At 35.2% G+C, this 20199-nt stretch overlaps 1 protein-coding gene and 1 long non-coding RNA gene across 39 annotated transcripts in view; one reads left to right on the top strand and one right to left on the bottom strand.

Moving 5' to 3' along the window:
* Positions 1-20199, bottom strand: part of VPS13B (vacuolar protein sorting 13 homolog B) — a 752042-nt gene that overhangs the window by 356872 nt on the left and 374971 nt on the right. For all 37 annotated transcript variants that reach the window (XR_014057390.1, XR_014057381.1, XR_014057388.1 and 34 more), the window contains 2 exons: positions 18242-18462; positions 3625-3828 (listed from right to left, as the gene is read on the bottom strand). Coding sequence is in view for 17 of the 37 variants with exons in the window: in XM_081503358.1 (XP_081359484.1) it covers positions 3625-3828; positions 18242-18462 (425 nt within the window). In the remaining 20 variants the exon portion in view is untranslated. The remainder of the gene's footprint in view (positions 1-3624; positions 3829-18241; positions 18463-20199) is intronic.
* LOC145511025 (uncharacterized) overlaps positions 868-20199 on the top strand; it is a 55006-nt gene continuing 35674 nt past the window's right edge. Inside the window, exons 1-3 of one of the 2 annotated variants that reach the window (XR_014057402.1) lie at positions 868-927; positions 1488-2572; positions 3402-3953. This is a non-coding gene — a long non-coding RNA (uncharacterized LOC145511025). Of the gene's footprint in view, positions 928-1487; positions 2573-3401; positions 3954-20199 lie in introns of those variants that run through there. The other variant, XR_014057401.1, reaches the window with a different exon arrangement.

The following is a 20199-nucleotide window of genomic DNA, read 5'->3' as shown; positions in this document are numbered from 1 at the left end:
AGACTGTGACCTCTGCTTGAAGATGGTACTTGCTTCTGGGCTATTCCATGGTAACTGAGCTGTGGGCAGCTGCTTCTCTCTTATGTGCCCTACCTGGCAAGAACACCTCCATCAGAGTCATATTAATATGGGCAAAGGGTAGAGACACCACCAGGAAGGCAAGACAGGCCTTGATCAGGCATGAGGTGAGGCCAGCCATGCCAGCTCATGCCAGCTCTAACCGCAGAAATCTTCTAAATATTTAACATGCCACCTCTGAGTGAGTGAGTGAAGTCGCTCAGTCGCGTCCGACTCTGCGAACCCATGGACTGTAGCCTACCAGGCTCCTCTGTCCATGGGACTTTCTAGGCAAGAATACTGGAGTGGGTTGCCATTTCCTTCTCCAGAGGATCTTCCCAACCCACGGATCAAACCCGGGTCTCCCGCATCGTAGGCGGATGCTTTACCAACTGAGCCACCAGGGAAATCATGCCACCTCTAGGAACACAAACAACTTTAAATTTTCTTCTTAGTGCTGACTACATGAAGAAGACTTTGTTAAACTAATTAAATGGTATACCACAGTAACACTATGCTGTTATGAAACGATTTTGTTACAGTGGGGAAGGGATAGAATTTAACTATAGAATAATTTCAACGTGACAATTATATTTAAATTCATCAACATCAACATTCTTTTACTGAGGCAATAATAAAAAAATATATATTTATCAAAGTAATACTATTACTCAGCGTTTACTAACCAAGAGCCACCACAGGATGTGTCAAAACTTTGCTGGGACATGGATCTCTTGGCCCTCAGGGTTCTGGAATAGAGCCTAGAGTGAATGGAGCTTTCAATGACTGAGAGATTCTTTTGATTACTCCAGATGCAAACATCATCTTCTATATATGTAATGACATGAAAACGGTAGGGAAGCACTTACTGTAAGTAACCACAAAATATATACTATGTATATATTTTTATAGTTAATTACAATGTTGTGTTAGTTTCTGGTGTACAGCACAGTGATTCAGTTTTATATATATATATTCACACACACAAATATATTTTTAAGATTCTTTTTCATTATACATTACTACAAGATGCTGAATATAGTTCCCTGTGCTATACAGCAGGTTCTTGTTGTTTACTATTTTATATATAGTACTAGTATATGTTAACCCCAAACTCCTAATTTGTCTCCATCCCCACACGCTATCCCTTCTGGTAACCAGTTTGTTTTCTATGTCTGTGAGTCTATTTCCATTTTGTAAAGAAGTTCTTCTATCATTTTTTAGATTCCACATATTCCAAAAGCTCTTGCAATACAGTTCTTACAATGCATAGTGTTCTTACAATGCAAAAGCTCTTGAGACCAAGAGATTACTGAATTAAGTAAGTCAGACAAAGACAGATATCATATGGTTTTGAAAAATGAAGAACTTCAACTCTCTTTAATGTAGTATTTTCAAAACTTATTTAACCAAAGACTCCTTTTTCACAGCCGATATGTGGACATTGCACAAAATACACTTTGTGGAAAACTTTGGTAATCAAAAGCTTGGAGTGATACATTGCTAGTCAAGGATAATACAAGTGAAACTGATAAAAGAAGTTAAATACTCTGGGCATTTCACTGGTAGAAAGAAGAGTGTCCCACTAAACAGCTGTTTACTAAGTACTGTACTAAATAAACAATGTCAAGATGAGCATGAGCACGTATGAATTTTGGGAGCAGTCTTTTAGAAAGAAATATTTAAAAAACATCACAAGTTCAGAAAAGACAGGGCTCACCTGGAATGGACACCTGCTGGCCATACATCTAGGACATGCCATTCACACAAATACAATTTAAATGGTACTTTCTAGAACTGTTCTGTGTCCAAGCTAAACAGAAGGACATGGTAATCCTGATTATGAGATCTAATACAGATGAACATGCCCTGCAATTTCCAGAAGGAAGTCAATGTTTTTACCCAAAAAGGGTATGTCCCATTGATTCCATATCCCGAACAGTTTTAGATTTTCATTTCAGGAGAAAAAAAGTACTTCTATTACTTAGATCATTGTGATTCTTAAGACTGGAACGAGCAAGAATAGACAGAGAAGTTGCTTATGCAGGGGTCAAATATCAATAGATCTACTCCAACATGTAGTACTTGGGTGCAATCTCAAAAATGACAGAATGGTCTCAGTTCATTTCCAAGGGAAATTGTTCAACATCATAGGAATCCAAGTCTGCCCCAACCACTGATGCCTAAGAAGCTGAAGTTGATTGGTTCTATGAAGACCTTCAAGACCTACAACTAACACTAAAAACATGTCCTTTACATCATAGGGGATCAGAATGCAAAAGCAGGAAGTCAAGAGATACCTGGAATAACAGGCAAGTTTGGCTTTGGAGTACAAAATGAAGCAGTGCAAAGGCTAACAGAATTTTGTCAAGAGAGCACATTGGTCATAGCAAACACCCTTTTCCAACAACTCAAGAGACAAATCTACACAGGGACATCACAAGATGGTCAATACCAAAATCAGATTGATTATGTTCTCAGTCAAAATGGAGAAGATTATCCGACAGTAATTGAAGTAGGTGAAAATTCTGTTTATAAGTAAATATTTGGGCATTAATTCTGTTTTAAATCTAAAAACAGTATTTTTTGTATTTATGCATGATTTTAGTATATATTGGAGAAGGAAATGGCAACCCACTCCAGTATTCTTGCCTGGAGAATCCCATGGACCAGAGGAGTCTGGTGGGCTACGGTCCATGGGGTGGCAAAGAGTCGGACAAGACTAAGTGACTGACACTTAGTATACGTTAAGAGCTCCAGAAATGTAACTAATGAAAGAACAAAAAATTTCTTTTCTTTGAAACTTTATCAAGTTTGCATTATTTCAGAAAATCACACCAACAATGATCCTACTTGCAGCATTTAATACAGACCTATAAAAGTATGTTTGCATCAGATACATTCACAGTAATTATATGTACCTGGCAACTTCATTACAACTTCTAATGTAACCATGCCTGAGCATTTACATATTACAATAATAATTTACTACGCTTTAAATTACTTTTCTTTAATTTTTTATATTTTATTCAGGGTACTAGTTTTGAAAACATATATATATGCAAGTTATGTTTATTTTCATTTTAGGATAGTAAAGGAGGGGCTTTGAAAATATTTGTAATAAAAAGGGCACAGACATATTGGGTGAGGTCACAATGTGAAAAATGAAAAGGAAGGTTTCTATGATCAGAAAGAGAGAACTTTGCATTGGTTAAGATTGAAAATCACAATCTAAAGCTAATAAAGCCACTCTGGTTCTGAGCCTCTTTTGCAGTCAGCTTCTAAGTTTCCATTCTTCTGAGGAACCATACATTTACTGTGCCTTAGTTTTTACCATTTCACAGAACCTCTACTTTCCTGAACTATCCCACTAACTACTGAAAGTGATGAAAAATCGAACCTAAGAGAAACAGTAACACAGCCACAGCTACCACAGCACCTCACGAGCCTTCTAAACCCGTCAGCTTCCACAGAGGTGAGGTCATCTTCATTCTCAATTCTCACATAGAACTCTGTGGTATATATATCACCCTTCCTTTACTAACACAATTTTTCAGAAACACTTACCTCAGTAGTAGTTCCAATGTCAGCAGATGGGCTACATGTGCTGTTATCTGGAGGAGCTGTGCCTATACTGCTTCTAACTGGAGAGCTAGGGAAAGGCCCCACCACGGACTCCGGGTAAGCTGAAGAAGAACTGAGATTGCCCCTCTTCTGAATCTTATTCCAGACTTTATTCATGATACCTGTTAACTCATATAAGAGCTGCACCTGAGCAGAAGGAAAAAAATAAAAAGCAAAAACAAATCTTTCAACTTCTGGTCAAAACTGACTAAAATACTCAATGCGAGAAACTTAAAACAAGTCCACAGAAACAAGAAAACATGAAATAAAAATCTATCAATAAATCATTGATCATAGTACTATATCATAATCTATAATATATGATATATAATTATTATATATTATATATACTGTAATTATTATACACATGACCATGAATATTTTATGATACCATCATTATGATGAGATATAGAGAAAAATAATTCAAATATACAATATTAAACATTTAATCATGAATTGAATTTGAGACATATAATAAATTTAATCATACTTAAAATCTGTCCCATATTTATAACTTGATATTTTATAGCAAGTTAGCATTTTTGTGGGAAAATCATACTAATAAAATAATGCTAATAAAATGCTAATACAACAGCTTATGATGAGATAGATTTCTTTTAATATATGACTAATAGAACAACCACAAATAAATGCCTCTTAAACAGAGCCCTCAGGATCAAAAATTAGAAATCAAATATATCCTAGTATATATGATTATTTAGTAATATATAATTGCCATTCTTATTTTTGAATTATTTACACATTTAAATTTTCTCTATTTTGTGAAGAATAAATCTGAAAGTGGATTTCTTAACCAGCAAAATACAGTAGAAAGAAAAGATATAATATAGCATAGTAAAAGGAAAATGTTACATAAGACTTTTCTATAGGTAAAGAACATGAACTATCCAATCTACTATTCCCCTCAGATTTGCCATTCCAATATCCAGAAAAAGAACTGTTTAACTTGCACGTTGTTTGACTAAGTTCTAAGATATTTACATAAGATTTCATAAATAAGCATTAATCATGGAATTTGTATGACAACATATTGCCATATACTGTATAAAAGAAGCCTAGGGGGAAAATGCAAACACAATATATAAGCAAATCCACAGCTGGATACCATATTCTGCCTGCCATTAAAGAAAGAAAGAAAGAAAGAAATTCTCATATTTATAAGAAGTTTCAGCCCCAGGACACATCCAGATGATAAAGCTGGCTTCTTATGTGGGCAGAACAGATGCCTAAGAACAGTGTTGTCAATCCTTATTTGATATAAAACAGTACATGGGTTACAGTTTTTTCTTGCTTTTTTGTGTGATGAAGTCTCAAATCTCAGGTTATAGCTCTTTTTGTTTAAAAAAAAAAATCTAATAGCTAGCTTTCTTAGAAAAAAGCTGTTAGAAAATTTTTAGTTCAATTCCTTTTGGCTTTCATAATCATTAGTACTCTCTAAAAAGAAATCATTTTGTTCCAAACCAAATTTTTAAAAAGATTATTTTACTTTTTCTTAAATAATTAGAACTGACACATAAAGAAAGTATAAACGGTTTCTAAATACTTTTCAGGGCATAAAGTTTATTTACTTAAGAGAACTGATGCTGCCTTTATTGTCACTACTTCTGATTTCCTTTAACTCTAACCATTAAATTGTATATGAATGTCACCAAGTATACTGTGTATTCAGCATGCCAAATAAGCAATGACATAAACTTGAAAAGTATCATTATTTTCAAAGAGGAAAGTTACTATCACAGAATCCAGGCTTCCTCAGTTCAGAGGTTTAAAAAAATAAGGCAAAAATTTTGAAGATAAATGTTCAACTCATATCCTTCAAGCGTACTGAAAAATATACCCACAAAAGCCACAATGAGCTACTACTACCTACCTATTAAGACATCTGAAATTAAAAAGTATAACCAGACCAAGTATCGGTGAAGATGTAGAGCAGCTAAAATTCTCATTTACTCTGACAAAAAACAAAATTTAGAATACAGTTTGTCAGTTTCTGAAAAAGACATATCTACCATATGAATGAACTATTTCCTAAGTGTTTCCCCAAGGAAAATTAAAATCTATGTCCACACAAAGACCTATAAAAAACTATTCATAGCAGTTTTATTTCTAAGAGCCTAAACCTAGAAAAAATCTCAAATGTTAACTAGTAAGTTAACCAACAGTACAACAGAATACTTAGCAATAAAAAGAAATAAATTATAGATTCATGCAAAAACATGGATTAATCTCAAAATCACAATGCTGAATCAAGGAAGCTAGGCAAGAGAGAGCAAGAGAACACAATTATATGATTCCATTTATACAGAATCCTAGCAAATGAAAATTAATCAGTATCAGTGATTATCTGGGACTAGGAGAGGAGTAAAGGGGAGAATAACAAAGGGGCACAAAGAAACTTTTGAGGATGATGCATTATCTCAACTGTGAAGGTGATTTCATGGGTACACTAGCCAAATGTTATCAAATTAGATAACCTAAGCATGTGCAGTTTATTGTATTTATGCTGTTGTACTTTAGTCGCTTCAGTCATCTCCAACTCTTCTGCAACCCCAGGGACTGCAGCCTGCCAGGTTATCTCTGTGCATGGGATTTTCTGGGCAAGAATACTGGAAATTCCATCTCCAGCAGATATTCCCCACACAGGGATCAAACCCACATCTCCTGCACTGGCAGGTGGATTCTTACCACCGAGTCACAGGGAAGCCCTGTATTTATGCAAATCCCCCCAAAACATTTTTAAAATTCTCTAAAAAATGAGCACCACATGAGGCAACTTTATATTGGGTATGTATGAAGCTGATTAAATATCAATAATATTTTGCATATATGCAAGATATGAACCATAAAATTTAACATTATATTCTTTAAAAATTAACTGCATATATTATTTTTCATTTAACTTTATAACCAATCAGAAACGAGACTTAATTGGGCTGGAGAGGCAAAGACAAGGCTCAAGAAAATAAACTCTTGAAGGATAGACAGGACTTCAGTGGGTGCAAAGAATCACTCCAGAAAATATACTCTTGAAGGATAGACAGGACTTCAGTGGGTGCAAAGAATCATTCCAGTCATAAGAATAGCAAGAGCAACAGCCAAGCACAGAAAATAAAAAAGACATGATGTAGAGGCCGTGAGAAGTTTTGAAGTATATTAGGAGGGTCAGAGGAGAAGGCAATGGCAACCCACTCCAGTACTCTTATCTGGAAAAGCCCATGGACGGAGGAGCCTAGTAGGCTGCAGTCCATGGGGTCGCGAAGAGTCGGAGACGACTCAGTGACTTCACTTTCACTTTTCACTTTCATCCACTGGAGAAGGAAATGGCAACCCACTCCAGTGTTCTTGTCTGTAGAATCCCAGGGACGGCAGAGCCTGGTGGGTTGCCGTCTACGAGGTCGCATAGAGTCGGACACGACTGAAGCGACTTAGCAGCAGCAGCAGCAGCAGCAGCAGGAGGGTCAGATAGAAGAGTAAACAGAAAGGTAAACAGGAAGAAGAAAATTCATGGACAAACAATGTCAATGGAAACCAAGCAGGAATGGAACTCCAGCAAGCAATGTCTGATCCATGTTGATCAAAAAAGAGCTCTAAGTGAAGATTTAGAAAGGCTATTTTGTTTAGCATACGGACTGTTACTAAACATTAAAATTCAGTTTCAAGAGAAAGTTTTTGCCAAAAAAACTCAAAAAACAAACAAGAAACACCCTGTTCATACAGAGCATTACATTTAGTCATGTTATTTGTTTACAAAATAAAACTGAAAATCAGAAGCACAGAGAAATTAAAAAATGAGTGACTGGTACAAGAGTACAAATCCAGTTTTGTCTGAACTCAGTGAATGTGTTCTTAGACAGTAATGCCAAATTCTAATATTGTGGTGAAAACTGAACTTACAGCAATAAAAACTGAATAAATGGATAGGAAAGGAGCATAAAATCTATTCTTTCTCCAGTTTCCCATACTTAATTATTGGTAGAGAGAAACTGAAATTTTATTATGTTAAAGAAGATTCTACATTAAAGAGAATTCATTTAATTTTTGAATAAACACAGCTTTTAAGGTTTGAGAGACTAGTTCCTAAAAACATTAAAGGAAATGGGGTAACTGGTAAAATATTTAAGATGAAAGGCAAGGTTGATGAAAATCACTCCTACGAACAAATACTTTGATTCAACCAGGTTAAATGTTTATAGTGTCCAAGGCTTTAACTGGCAACAAATAAGTTCTAGGAACTGACACAGCAGTTTAGGTCTCTGCAGCTGATACAAGATCTACAACAAATTCAGACATGACAATAAATCTGTTTTAGGTCTGCCATACATAAAGAGATTGCACTATATTTTAAAGTATATATACTACTTGAGAGCTCTAAGCAATAATGAACGAAATTAATTAATGTGTATGTGCAAACACTTCTGATGTCCTTCTAACAAATAAAAAAATGGTATGGAAGTAGGAATTGAATAGAATCAAGAAGTGTATACACTGGGCTATAATCCAAAGTCCACAAAGTTTCTGACAGTGTATGTAAAATTTGGTAGACATATACAGTGTTCTGGGGGAAAGGTTTTTATAACATTCTCAAAGAAGTCCATAGCACAAAAAAGGATAAGAAGTACTTCAAAAAAAACATAAATGGGAAACAAATAAACAAACAAAAAAACCCAGATTAGCTAGTGAGAAACCTCTCATAAGATGTTTACTTAGGGTCCTTAATCTTAAAATAAAAACAGTAAAAGAAACTTTAGGGATCTAACACATATTATGGGTGTTTGTATTTTAGGGCCCACAACACTTTATAAGCCAGGACACCCCCCTCCAAAAAAAAGATATATAGGTATACTTCACTAAGAAAGATTAAAGATTTTTAGCCAAAAATGCCATGAACTTTAAAGCAAATAACTGTATTACAGGGTCTGCATTTATAGAATATAAGGAGGCTCTTCAAACTCCTAAGAAATTTAACAGAAAAATTAAGTAAATGATATGAAATAACTCATAAAAGAGCAAATTAAGTGGCCAGTAAACACTGAAAATCTGTCCATCTGCATTAATAATTAGGAAAATACAAATTAATGTAAACAAAATGAACTGTCAATTTATAAAAGAGCAAACTCAATGGCCAATAAACATTTGAAAAGTTGCTCAAACATCTGGTTTCATTTCCCTTCAGCATGAAGGATTTCCTTTAGGATTTCTTACAGTGTAGTTTACTGGTGATAGATTCTTTCATACAAAAACTGCCTTTATTTTGTCTTCATTCATAAATGTTACATATTTTTTATTTAGAATTTTGAGTTGAGAGGCCTTTTAAAAATTTTTCATAATTTAATGATGCTGATCTTTTGATCCCTACAGTTTCCTGTGAGAAGTAAGCAAACAATAAAAATTCAGTCCTCTTGCATGTAATATGTCATTTTTTCTCTTTTTCTCATACCTTCAAGATATGTTCTTTATCTGTGGCTTTCAACAGTTGGATTATGAGGTGCATAGGCATGGCCTTCTTTGTGTGTTTATCTTACTAATCTTTCCCCCTCATTTCTGGCCTATATGTAGCACTCAATAAATATCTGCTAAATGCTAAATGCACTGCTAAAGGGAAAAAAAAATCAAGTCATCATCTGTAATTTTGACAGAATCCAGAGGGAGCCTGGAATATAGGCTAAAGCAATCACTCACAAAAAGAGGTTTATTTGGAGTCTCATGTTTTAACATTAAAATTTAGGTTAATCTGGCACACAAGGATATCAAATAGTATTTTCAAAGATTTTGAGTATTTATAACATAATAAAATAAATAATTGTTAATAAAATTACATTTCCTTAGTATATTTATTTCTGAAAACTGAAACTGTTAGTGGCTCAGTAGTGTCCGACTCTTTCTGAGCCCATCGACTACAGTTCACCAGGATCCTCTGTCCCTGGAATTCTCCAGGCAAGCATACTGGTGCAGGTGGCCATCCCCTTCTCCAGGGGATCTTCCCAACCCAGGGATCAAACCCAGGTCTTCCGCATTGCAGCCAGATTCTTTACTATCTGAGCCACCAGGGAAGCCCATTTCTGAAAAGAGTTTTCAAGTAAATCCTTCAGCAATTCGACATAATGTGTTTGGCTTCATAGACTCCTAATGAAGCAATTTCCAGAGGTGTGGAGATGTAATGGGCTATATGGATACTTAAAAACTACATGTAAAGTCTCAAATTCAAACTTGTACCATTGGTTCAGTGTATTAACCAGTGTTGTATTGCTTTTTCCTCTCAATACATGTTCAATAGTGTGGTTTAAAATTTTAAGTCAAAGACTTGTTAAAATTGGAAAGAAAAAAAAACACAACAAACCTCCCTTATCTAACTTATCTGTTTATTATGCAGATGTCTATTTAATCGGGCTTCCCTAGTGGCTCAGTGGTAGAGCCCACCTGCCAAGCAGGAAACACAAGTTTGATCTCTGGGTCAGGAAGATCCCCTGGAGAAGAAAACGGCAATCCACTCCACTATTCTTGCCTGGGAAACTCCATGGACAGAGAAGCCTGGTGGGCTCCAGTCTATGGGGTCACAAAACAGACAGGACTTAGCAACCAAACCAAAACAATCAACAACAAATCTATGAGCACTTGATTCTTCAAAGTGCTGTACAGTTTTGTAGCTTCCAGTCCCTTCAGGAATACTGTCACATTCCACCATGGATATTCATGGTAATTTACATAGAGGAAGTCAAATTTTATATCAGAGTCAATCTAAACTGTCAAAATGACATTTATACAGCATTTCAGAACTTGCAAAGCTATTTTCATAAATATCTCACTTAAAGTTCCCAACAATCTTGTGATCAATTTTGAATATAGCAGTTGTTAGCAGTTTAACAGAAGTTGGTTTGTTAGGACTCATCAAGAAAGAAAAGTGGAATTCAATGCATAGATAAAATTCATTACATTTTGGGTACAGAGGGATTCTCAGGGCATGAGGTTCTTTCAGCTTTCATTTATTTCTCAAAAAAAAAAAAAAAAAAGTCTTTGGTTTTTGCAGAGCAGCAGCAAGCAACCCCTAGAAATCAAGTGATTGAGGAAATGTAGAAAGAAAAGAGCAGACATAATAAGGGACTACTAGGCCAAAAATAAGTTATTTATGTGATGACTTGGCTTAGAACTGGTTTATATTTAAACAACAACAATAAAACATGAGCTTAATTCTAAACAAGGTGAATATATAAAGGAGATATTCCAGAGCTCTAGTTTTGAGTCACAGTCTTACCTTTAATAAGACTCACAGAAATCACCATACTATTCTGTATGAAAGTGAAGTGAAAGTGAATGTCTCTCAATCGAGTCCGACTCTTTGCAACCGCATGGACTATACAGTCCATGGAATTCTCCAGGCCAGAATACTGGAGTGGGTAGCCCTTCCCTTCTCCAAGGGGTCTTCCCAACCCAGGTATCAAACCCAGGTCTCCAACATTGCAGGCGGATTCTTTACCAGCTGAGCCACAAGGAAGCCCAAGAATACTGGAGTTGGTAGCCTATCTCTTCTCCAGTGGATCTTCTGACCCAGGAATTGAACCAGGGTCTCGTGCATTGCAGGCGAATACTTTACCAACTGAGCTATCAGGGAAGTTCCACTAATCTTAATTTTTTTTTCTATTAGTAAAAGAAAAAAAATAAGAATAATAATAGTAGTTGCTGTTGTTGAGTCACTAAGTCGTATCTGACTCTTTAGAAATCCATGGACTGTAGCATGCCAGGCTCTTCCATCCTCCATTATCTTCCAGAGTTTGCTCAAATTGATTTCCATTGAGCTGGTGATGCTATCTAACCATCTCATCCTCCACTGGCCCCTACTCCTTTTGCCTTCCATCTTTCCCAGCATCAGGGTCTTTTAGAGTCCCAGGCTAAAACACTAACAGGAGCAGAATTCATCCTTAGAAGGGATAGCTATGGAGTAGGACAATCCTTCCAAGGCTAAGTGAATACTAAAATAAGTCCTCAAAATATAAGGTCTCTGGTAGATAACTCCAAGTAGCAGTAAGCTTTTTTTTTTTTTTTAATTTTTAGTGGGAATGTAATTGCTTTACAACACTGTATTGGTTTCTGCCATACAACATGAATCAGTCATAATTATTTATGTATCTCCCCTCCCTCTTGAGCCTCCCTCCTACCTCCCATCCCACCTCTCCTGGTCATCACCAAGCATGAGGCTGGGCTCCCTGTGTTATATAGCAGCTTCCCACTAGCTATCTATTTCGCATATGATAGAGTACATATGTCAATGCTACTTTCTCAGTTCATCCCACCCCGTTTCCCCTGCTATGTCCGTCAATGTGTACTCTCTGTCTGTGTCGTCATTCCGTCCCTGTAAATAGGCTAATCACTACTATTTTTCTATATTCCATCTCTCTCTCTCTCTCTCTCTCTCTCTATATATATATATATATATATATATATATGTCTGTTATGTAGGGATTGAGCTACTACTGGGCTTCCCTTGTGGCTCAGTTGGTAAAGAATCTGCCTGCGGTGTGGGAGACCTGAAGTTGATCCCTGGGTTGGGAAGATGCCCTGGAGAAGGGAAAAGCTACCCACTCCAGTATCCTGGCCTGGAGAATTCCATGGACTAAAGTCCACTGGATCACAAAGCGTCAGACATGACTGAGTGACTTTCACTGAGCTGCTACTAAATATAAACTATGAATAAAAAACTTTCTTATTACTGCCAAAAGTTTCTTCATATCCCTTTATAATCTATCCTTCCTATCACTCCCTTCTCCTTCCCTATTCCTGCCCAACCTCCAGGCAACAAGGAATCTACGTTCTGTCACAATTTAGTGGTTTACATATCATAACATTATATATAAGTGGAATTATACAGTAAAGACTCTTTTTTTGGTCTGGGCTCCTTCATTCAATGTAATGCTTGTAATAGTCTTCCATGTTTTACATTTTATCAATAACTTGTCTTTTTTATGGCTGAATAGTAGTACATTGTATGGATAGGATATAATTTGTTTAATTCACTTACTGATGAACATTTGGGTGATGTTTAGTTTTTGGCTGTACAAATAATACACCAATGTAAAAGTTTCTGCATGCATATATATTTTTGTTTCTCTGAAGAAATACTAAGGGAGGAATGACTGGGTTGGTTGTACAGTAAGTTGTTGTTTTTTTTTCCGGAACTTTCAAGTTGTTTTCAAAGCTGTTATGTAATTCCCATCATTACTACACAAAGAGTTCTAGTTGGTTCACAATACTTCATCTTTTAAATTTTAGCCAATCTAATAGGTGTATAGTGCTATGTCTTCTTGTTTTATTTTCCCCTGATGAACAATGATGAGCATCTTTTCATGTGTTTATTGACTGGTCATACATCTTGTGTGATACTAATCTTTTCCCCATTATGTGTACTGATATTATTTTATTTATTGCTCTGTCTTCATGTTATAAATTAGAAAGGATTCCTTAAATTTCTGGTAACAGTTTGATAAAGGTGTTGCTATACTTCTTCCAAGTATCTGGATTTCTGCTATCTTAATGATACTTTCAAGGAGAAAATGCTTTTAAACCTGATTACACCCAATATCTAGATCAATTTGGGGATAGCTGCCATCTTAACAATGTTGTCTTCTAATCTATGAACAGGTATCTCTCTCCAGTTAGATGTTCAAGTTCTCTTAGCAATGTTTTGTGGTTTTCAAGGTAGAGATCTTGGACATGTTTTGTTAAATTCATTTGTGTATATTTATTGGCATCAATGTAAACAGAACTGATTCATTATTCCATTTTCCAATTTTTGGCTGCTAGTACAGAAAAAAACAATTGGTTTTTAGACATTATTCTTGTCTTCTACAACCATAATAAGTTTATTAGTTCTAGTAATAGCTTCTTAATTCCTCAGGGAATTTCTATAACATATTTGATCATCTGAAAATAGGGAGAGTTTTACTTCTTTTATCTTTAGTCTTCTTTTTCTTTTGCTTGGTTATTTCTTTTATTTCTTTTTAATTGCAATGGCTAAGACGGTCAGCATGACATAGAGGTGATGAAAGAAGGCATCCTGTGTTTTTCTTGATCTTAGTGGAAAACAATTCAATATTTTGCAATTAAGTGTGGTATGTGGTTTCTCATATATTTCCTTTATGAGTTAATTGTTTAATGTCCAAATATTTATAGTTTTCCTAGTTAATTACTGATGTCTAATATAATTCAACTATGGTTAATATACTGATTTTCATTCTCTTCATACAATGAGACCATGTATATCTGAAAATAATGTGCATTCCATGGTTGTTGAATATAGTGTTCTATAAATGTCAATCAGATGAAAGTGGGTTCACAGTATTTTTCATATCTTCTGTATCTCCAATTATTTATTTTTCATCTATTGTTTAACAATCGCTGAGAGAGATGGGATAATAACTTCCTAATATGACTGAATAGAATTGCCTATTTTTTCCTTTAATTCTGTCCATTTTTCTTTCATTTCCTTTATCTGAGAATATTCCTTTATGTCCATTTTGATATTAAAATAAACAAATCCATCTTTCTTATGCTGTATAATTTCCTATGCATTTATTTATATTCTGTTTCTTTATATTTCAAGTGTTTCTCTGTTATGCAATGAATAGTCAAGTACTGCTTTATTACTACTCTATTAGGAGCAGCTGGACCAGGAATCAGCAAATTTTCTGTAAATGTTGCTGCTGCTGCTGCTGCTGCTGTCGCTTAAGTCGTGTCCGACTCTGTGCGACCCCATAGACAGCAGCCTACCAGGCTCCTCCGTCCATGGGATTTTCCAGGCAAGAGTACTGGAGTGGGTTGCCATTGCCTTCTCTGTTCTGTAAATGTTCAAATAGTAAACATTCTAACTTTTTAAGCCAGTGTTCTCCCATGCTCTTACTTAATTCTGTGGCTGTAGTGGTCCCACCTGCCAATGCAGGAGACATAAGAGACTTGGGTTCGATCCCTGGGTCCAGAAGATCCCCTGGAGGAGGGCATGGCAACCTACTTTAGTACTGTTAGTGTGGAAAATCCCATGCACAGAGGAGCCTGGTGGGCTATGAGCCAAAGGGTCGCAAAGAGTCAGACAACACTGAAGCAACTTAGTATGCACGCACAGCATGATGGCAACCTTGGACAATGTGTAAAAATGTGGGTGCAGTCTAATTAAGGCCTGTAGGCCTTAATCTGATGAATCCTGGCCTAACACTCCACCAGTTAAGATCATAACCTTTAACATAATACTTGTTCAACCAACTCAGCCCTGTAACTTTATTTTTTTGTTTTCTATTTCCCCCCTGTGTTATGTAACTCTGTTATCATGTCTTCATTTCTTTCTATTTTTTGAATTTTTTTTAGTATTTCATTTTAATTTATCTACTGGTGTTTGGCTGTATCTCTTTGTATTTTTGCTTTTTTTTAGGCTCAGCTGGTAAAGAATCCACCTGCAATGTGGGAGACCTGGGTTTGATCCCTGAGTTGGGAAGATCCCCTGCAGAAGGGAAAGGCTACCCACTCCAGTATTCTGGCCTGGAGAATTCCATGGACTGTATAGTCCATGGGGTTGCAAAGAGTTGGACACAACTGAGAGACTTTCACTTCACTAAGAAACTAAAATATGTACAGAAAAACTTTCACAATCTAAAGTTACACTGTAACTCTTCATGAGATATTTAGAAATCTAGAAACCACTATAGGTTCCCTTAATGATGAAATTTATTGTATATTATATCTATATACATTGAAAGCTCTAGCAGTCAGTGTTATAAGTTTGCTTTCATCAGTCATACGTATTTTTTTTAAAGCAGCTTTTAAAAAAGATTTATCAAGCTATTTATCATTTCTGGTGGTTTTCTTTATTTCTGAAGATTCAAGTTTTCATCTATATCATTACCTTTTAACATGTGGAACTTCCTTCAGTATTTCTTGTAAAGCAGAGCCGCTGGTAACAAATTTTCTTAGTTTTACTTCATCTACAATGTCTCTATTTCACTTTTGTTTCTGTGGACACACACACTGGCTTGAGAGTACTTTTCTGTAAGCATTTTAAATATATTGTTCCAATGTCTTCTGTTGTCTAACATTTTCAATGAGAAATCTACAGTCATTCAAATCATTGTTAATGTATATATAATGTATCTTCTTGTAGCTGCTTTCAAGAGTTTTTTAAAAGTTTATCTTTCTTGGTTCAGTATTTTAATCACAATGTCTCCAAACAGGTTTTACTTTGAGTTATCCTCAAAGATAAACTTGAGACTAGGTGAACTTCCTGAGTATGTAAAAGTCTACCTCTTTCTGAAATTTTGGACAATTATTTGTTAATATTTTTCTGGCTACAGCTTTTTCTCCTTACTTTCTGGAATTCCAATTACATATATATTTGAATGTTTTGTCCCACAGTCACTAAGCTTTGATCTTTTTTAAAGCATCTTTTTTTTTTCCTGTTTTTGAAATTCAATACTTTCTATGCTCTATGTTCAAGTTCAGTGACTCTTTTGTCACATGCAGACCACCTGTAACCTCAGACGGTATTTTTCTTCATATATTGTATTTTCAATTCTCAAATCCGATTTGTTTTTATACTTTACTTCTCCATTATGAATTCTTACCTTTTTCATTCAGTGTTCCTTTCCTTTACACCTCATGAAGAAAATTTCAAGAGCTGTTTTTAAGTCCTTTTTGCAATTCAATTATTTAAAAAACAAATTGGAAACATCAATTTATATTGTAGTTTTTGCTTTTTTTCCCCTGGAGTATACAGAAATAATTAATGGGATAGATAGGCCAAGGTGGGGTTCTGTTACTATGGTAGAACTATACTAAATCTATTTTTCCCCATTTAACACCTTCTGTGATAAAGGATCTAACAAAAGTGAACCTGTCTCTCTACAATCTGGTTCCTAGAGCTGGCATATGAAAGTATCATAAAGTGGGTGGCTTAAAACAACAGAAATTCATAGTTTCATGGTTCTGGAGATATAGAGAGTCCCTACACAAGGTATCAGCAGGGCCGTGATCTGGGACTCAGAAGACTCCCTTCATGCCTCTTGTTCTCCTTCTGATGGTAGCCAGCAATTCTGCTGTTCTTTGGCTTGCAGCTGGATCAGTCCAATCTCTTGTCTCCCTTCACAAGGCATCTCCCTTTGTATCTTCACATCAATTTCCTCTGTTTATCTAATTCTAATTTCCCCTTTTTATAAGGATATCAATCACAGTGGATGAGGGCTCGCCCTAAGGACTTCATTTTAACTTGATTATCTCTATGCAGTTAACAGATAAGGTCACAAAGTGAGATACTAGATGTTAGGAATTCAACATATATTTTATGGGGGACAAAACTCAACCAAGAACAGTTTTCCTTCTGCTAGGAAATGAGTTTCAAGAACCATCAGAAGCAGCATTCAAAGAATAATTTGAGAGGGTAAGTCATTTCATAATTATTCTCTTTTATTCCACTATGGGTCATAATAGAATGGGTCATAATAGAATGGCAAAAGGCTATTAATCTGGTGTACTTACTAATGTTCAAAGAAATTTATTACTGATTATAAAAGAAATTACTTTTATAATAGTGGATAAGCTGTTACTTTACTATAACTGCTTTATCATAATTCTAACTATATGCATTTTTATAATAAGGCCATCACCAAGGTATTAGCAGGTCTGATCTTGTTAAAATGCACAAATATATATATATATATATATATAAATTAAGCCAAATTGTTTAATATACAGTACGTGGAGTGAGGCAAAAAGAGGAGAAAGAAGGAGAATGGTGTCAGTAATGAGGCTCTACAAAATACAGAATAATATTTGAACCCACTTTAAAAGACACTTTTCAAACTGGCTTATGACTACTAATGCTGAGATAAACAAAGATTTATCAACATTGATCTAGCAAATCCAATAAATTTTTTAAAGTATTGTTTTAAAAATATAACTTGAAATATTAGTCAACATTGACAATCTGAGTAGAAATTATACTACATTTTGCTTGGGGTCAAAGAAATAAGTATTAAATTGTATGCAATTAATAATTTGTACAAACCCAGGAGACTTGAATTCATACTAAATTATAAAACTGTTGACTGTATGTGTTTGGCCTTTTCCAACCGGAATGTTAAATGATTAACAAAATGCCTTTCTTAAACAGTTAACAGTGATTAAAAAAAAGAAAAAATACTACATGTTGAGCAAATGAAGTTCTGAGTGATAATCTGATTAGAAATTACACTTGATCATTTCAATAGACTCTTCCAGTTTGACAGTAAAGTAGTTCTTCACTGTTTAAAAACCTTACATCTGCAACTGATTTCATTCCATCAGCCAAAAAATGCATTTATGCTGCCACCATTACATTTTCAGAAGAGTTTAAATTACAAAACTTGAGAGAACTTCAAAGCAATACTTAATCTAACCATTCTGATCTTGATGGCCTTGTTAAAATTAATTTAGGACACTTAACAGAAAAGAAACCCTTCAACAAAATGGGTAACAATTGTTCTTAAATCACGTTATTTTAAATTCCCTGTCATAAATCAAATGTACCTACCTGGGGGTTTGAGCATTTTATCTCAAGTGACTCTAGGTCAACATGCAGACAGACAACAAATGAATGTCTCATATCAGGTCCTGTAGCGAGCAATTTTGGGGATGTAACAGCTAGTGTAGAGGTACAACCCATGGGTTCCACTAGGCAAAGCGTCACTTGTTTTCCAAAAAGGGTATATATGCTGAAATGATGCAAGCTGATTGTCCAAGGAAAAGCATCACCTGATAATAGGAAAAAAAGGGGTTAGGCAGGCAGACATACAAAAATATAGTTAACTGTCACTTGATATTAAGGTGTCTACTATCAATATTGTCTACTATCAATATTTGAAATACAAAACACTTAATATGGCATCATAAATAACATACATTGTATCAGAGACCAACATGTTAAACAGGTCACATGCTATAGAGGGGTTACTTCTTAATATTTGTATTTATTATACATACTACTATATCAATAATTGTTAATTATAAAAGAAAAAAATAGAAATTAAGGAATGAGATAAAAATATAAACACAAGTTCTAACTTTGTATTCCCTCAATGGTCTACTAGTGGGTTGCACAGTGCAACTCCTGGGATGTATGTACCTTGGAGACCATAAAAAAATGTGTTAAATTAAGAAAATGGACTAAATGTGGCCCATGATATGACTGCAGAATAAAGAAAAAAAAAAAAAAAGAATAAACAATTTACTATGGTCTGTTGGAATGTCTGCATCAGAATCATGCAGATGCTGATGTAAAATACAGATTCCTGGTTTCTACTTCAGACCTACTTAATCAGAAATCTCTGAACGTTAAAACTCAGGATTCATAGCCACATCTTCAGTTGGATACCCTTATATATGTATATAAGGATATATACATATATATATACACACACACACATATATTTGATTTAAAAAAATAAGTACTCGTACATTTCAAGGTTAAGAGCAAAATTTTGCTGTTTTAAACTTTTTTCTTTTATAAATTTACCAGCGAAAAACTGTCAATATAAATTAATGAGATAAAACCATCTTTTTTTTAATTGTGGCTACCAGAAAAATGCTTCATGAAATAGAATTTAATAAAAGTGTACTCACATTAGAATATTTATATACATTCAATACTAGGATGCCAATTTGATGGAAAATATGTTCATATGACTTGTCTTTTTGACTCTGAAAAACTACTAGCACTTGTCAGTATGTTGTTGCTGTTGTTGAGTCTCCAAGTTATGTCAGACTCTTTGTGACCCCATGAACTGTAGCCCCCCAGGCTCCTCTGTCCTTCACTGTCTCCTGGAGCTTGCTGAAACTCCATTGAGTCAGTGATGCTATTTAAACATCTCATCCTCTGCTGCCTGCTTCTGCTCCTGCTCTCAATCTTTCCCAGAATCAGGGTATTTTCCAATGAGTCAGGTGGCATCAGGTGGCCAAAGTATTAAGAGTTTCAGTTTCAGCATCTGTCCTTGCAAAGAATATTCAGGGTTGATTTCTTTCAGGATTGACTGGTTTGATCTCCTTGCTGTCGAAGGTACTCTAAAGTCTTCTCCAGTACCACAGTTCAAAAGCATAAATTCATTGGCACTCAGCCTTCTTTATGCTCCAAATTTCACATCTGTAAATGACTACTGAAAAAACCACAGCTTTGACTATACGGACATTTGTCGGCAAAGTGATGTCTCAGCTTTCCTTCCAAGGAGTAAGCGTCTTTTAATTTCATTGCTGAAGTCACCATTCGCAGTGAAACTGGGACCCAAGAAAATAAAGTCTGTCACTGTTTCCACATTTTCCCCTTCTATTTGTCATGAAGTGATGTGACCAGATGTCATGATCTTAGTTTTTTGAAAGATGAGTTTTAAGCCAGCGTTTTCTCTCTCCTCTTTCACTCTCATCAAGAGGCCCTTTAGTTCCTATTCACTTTCTGCCATTAGAGTGGTATCATGTGCCTATCTGAGGCTGTTGATATTT

This window comes from Giraffa tippelskirchi, chromosome 6 (assembly GCF_054371585.1).
Source record: "Giraffa tippelskirchi isolate mGirTip1 chromosome 6, T2T-mGirTip1v1.2.pri, whole genome shotgun sequence".
NCBI classification, from domain to species: Eukaryota; Metazoa; Chordata; class Mammalia; order Artiodactyla; family Giraffidae; genus Giraffa; species Giraffa tippelskirchi.
This window is presented reverse-complemented; position numbering and strand designations above follow the sequence as displayed.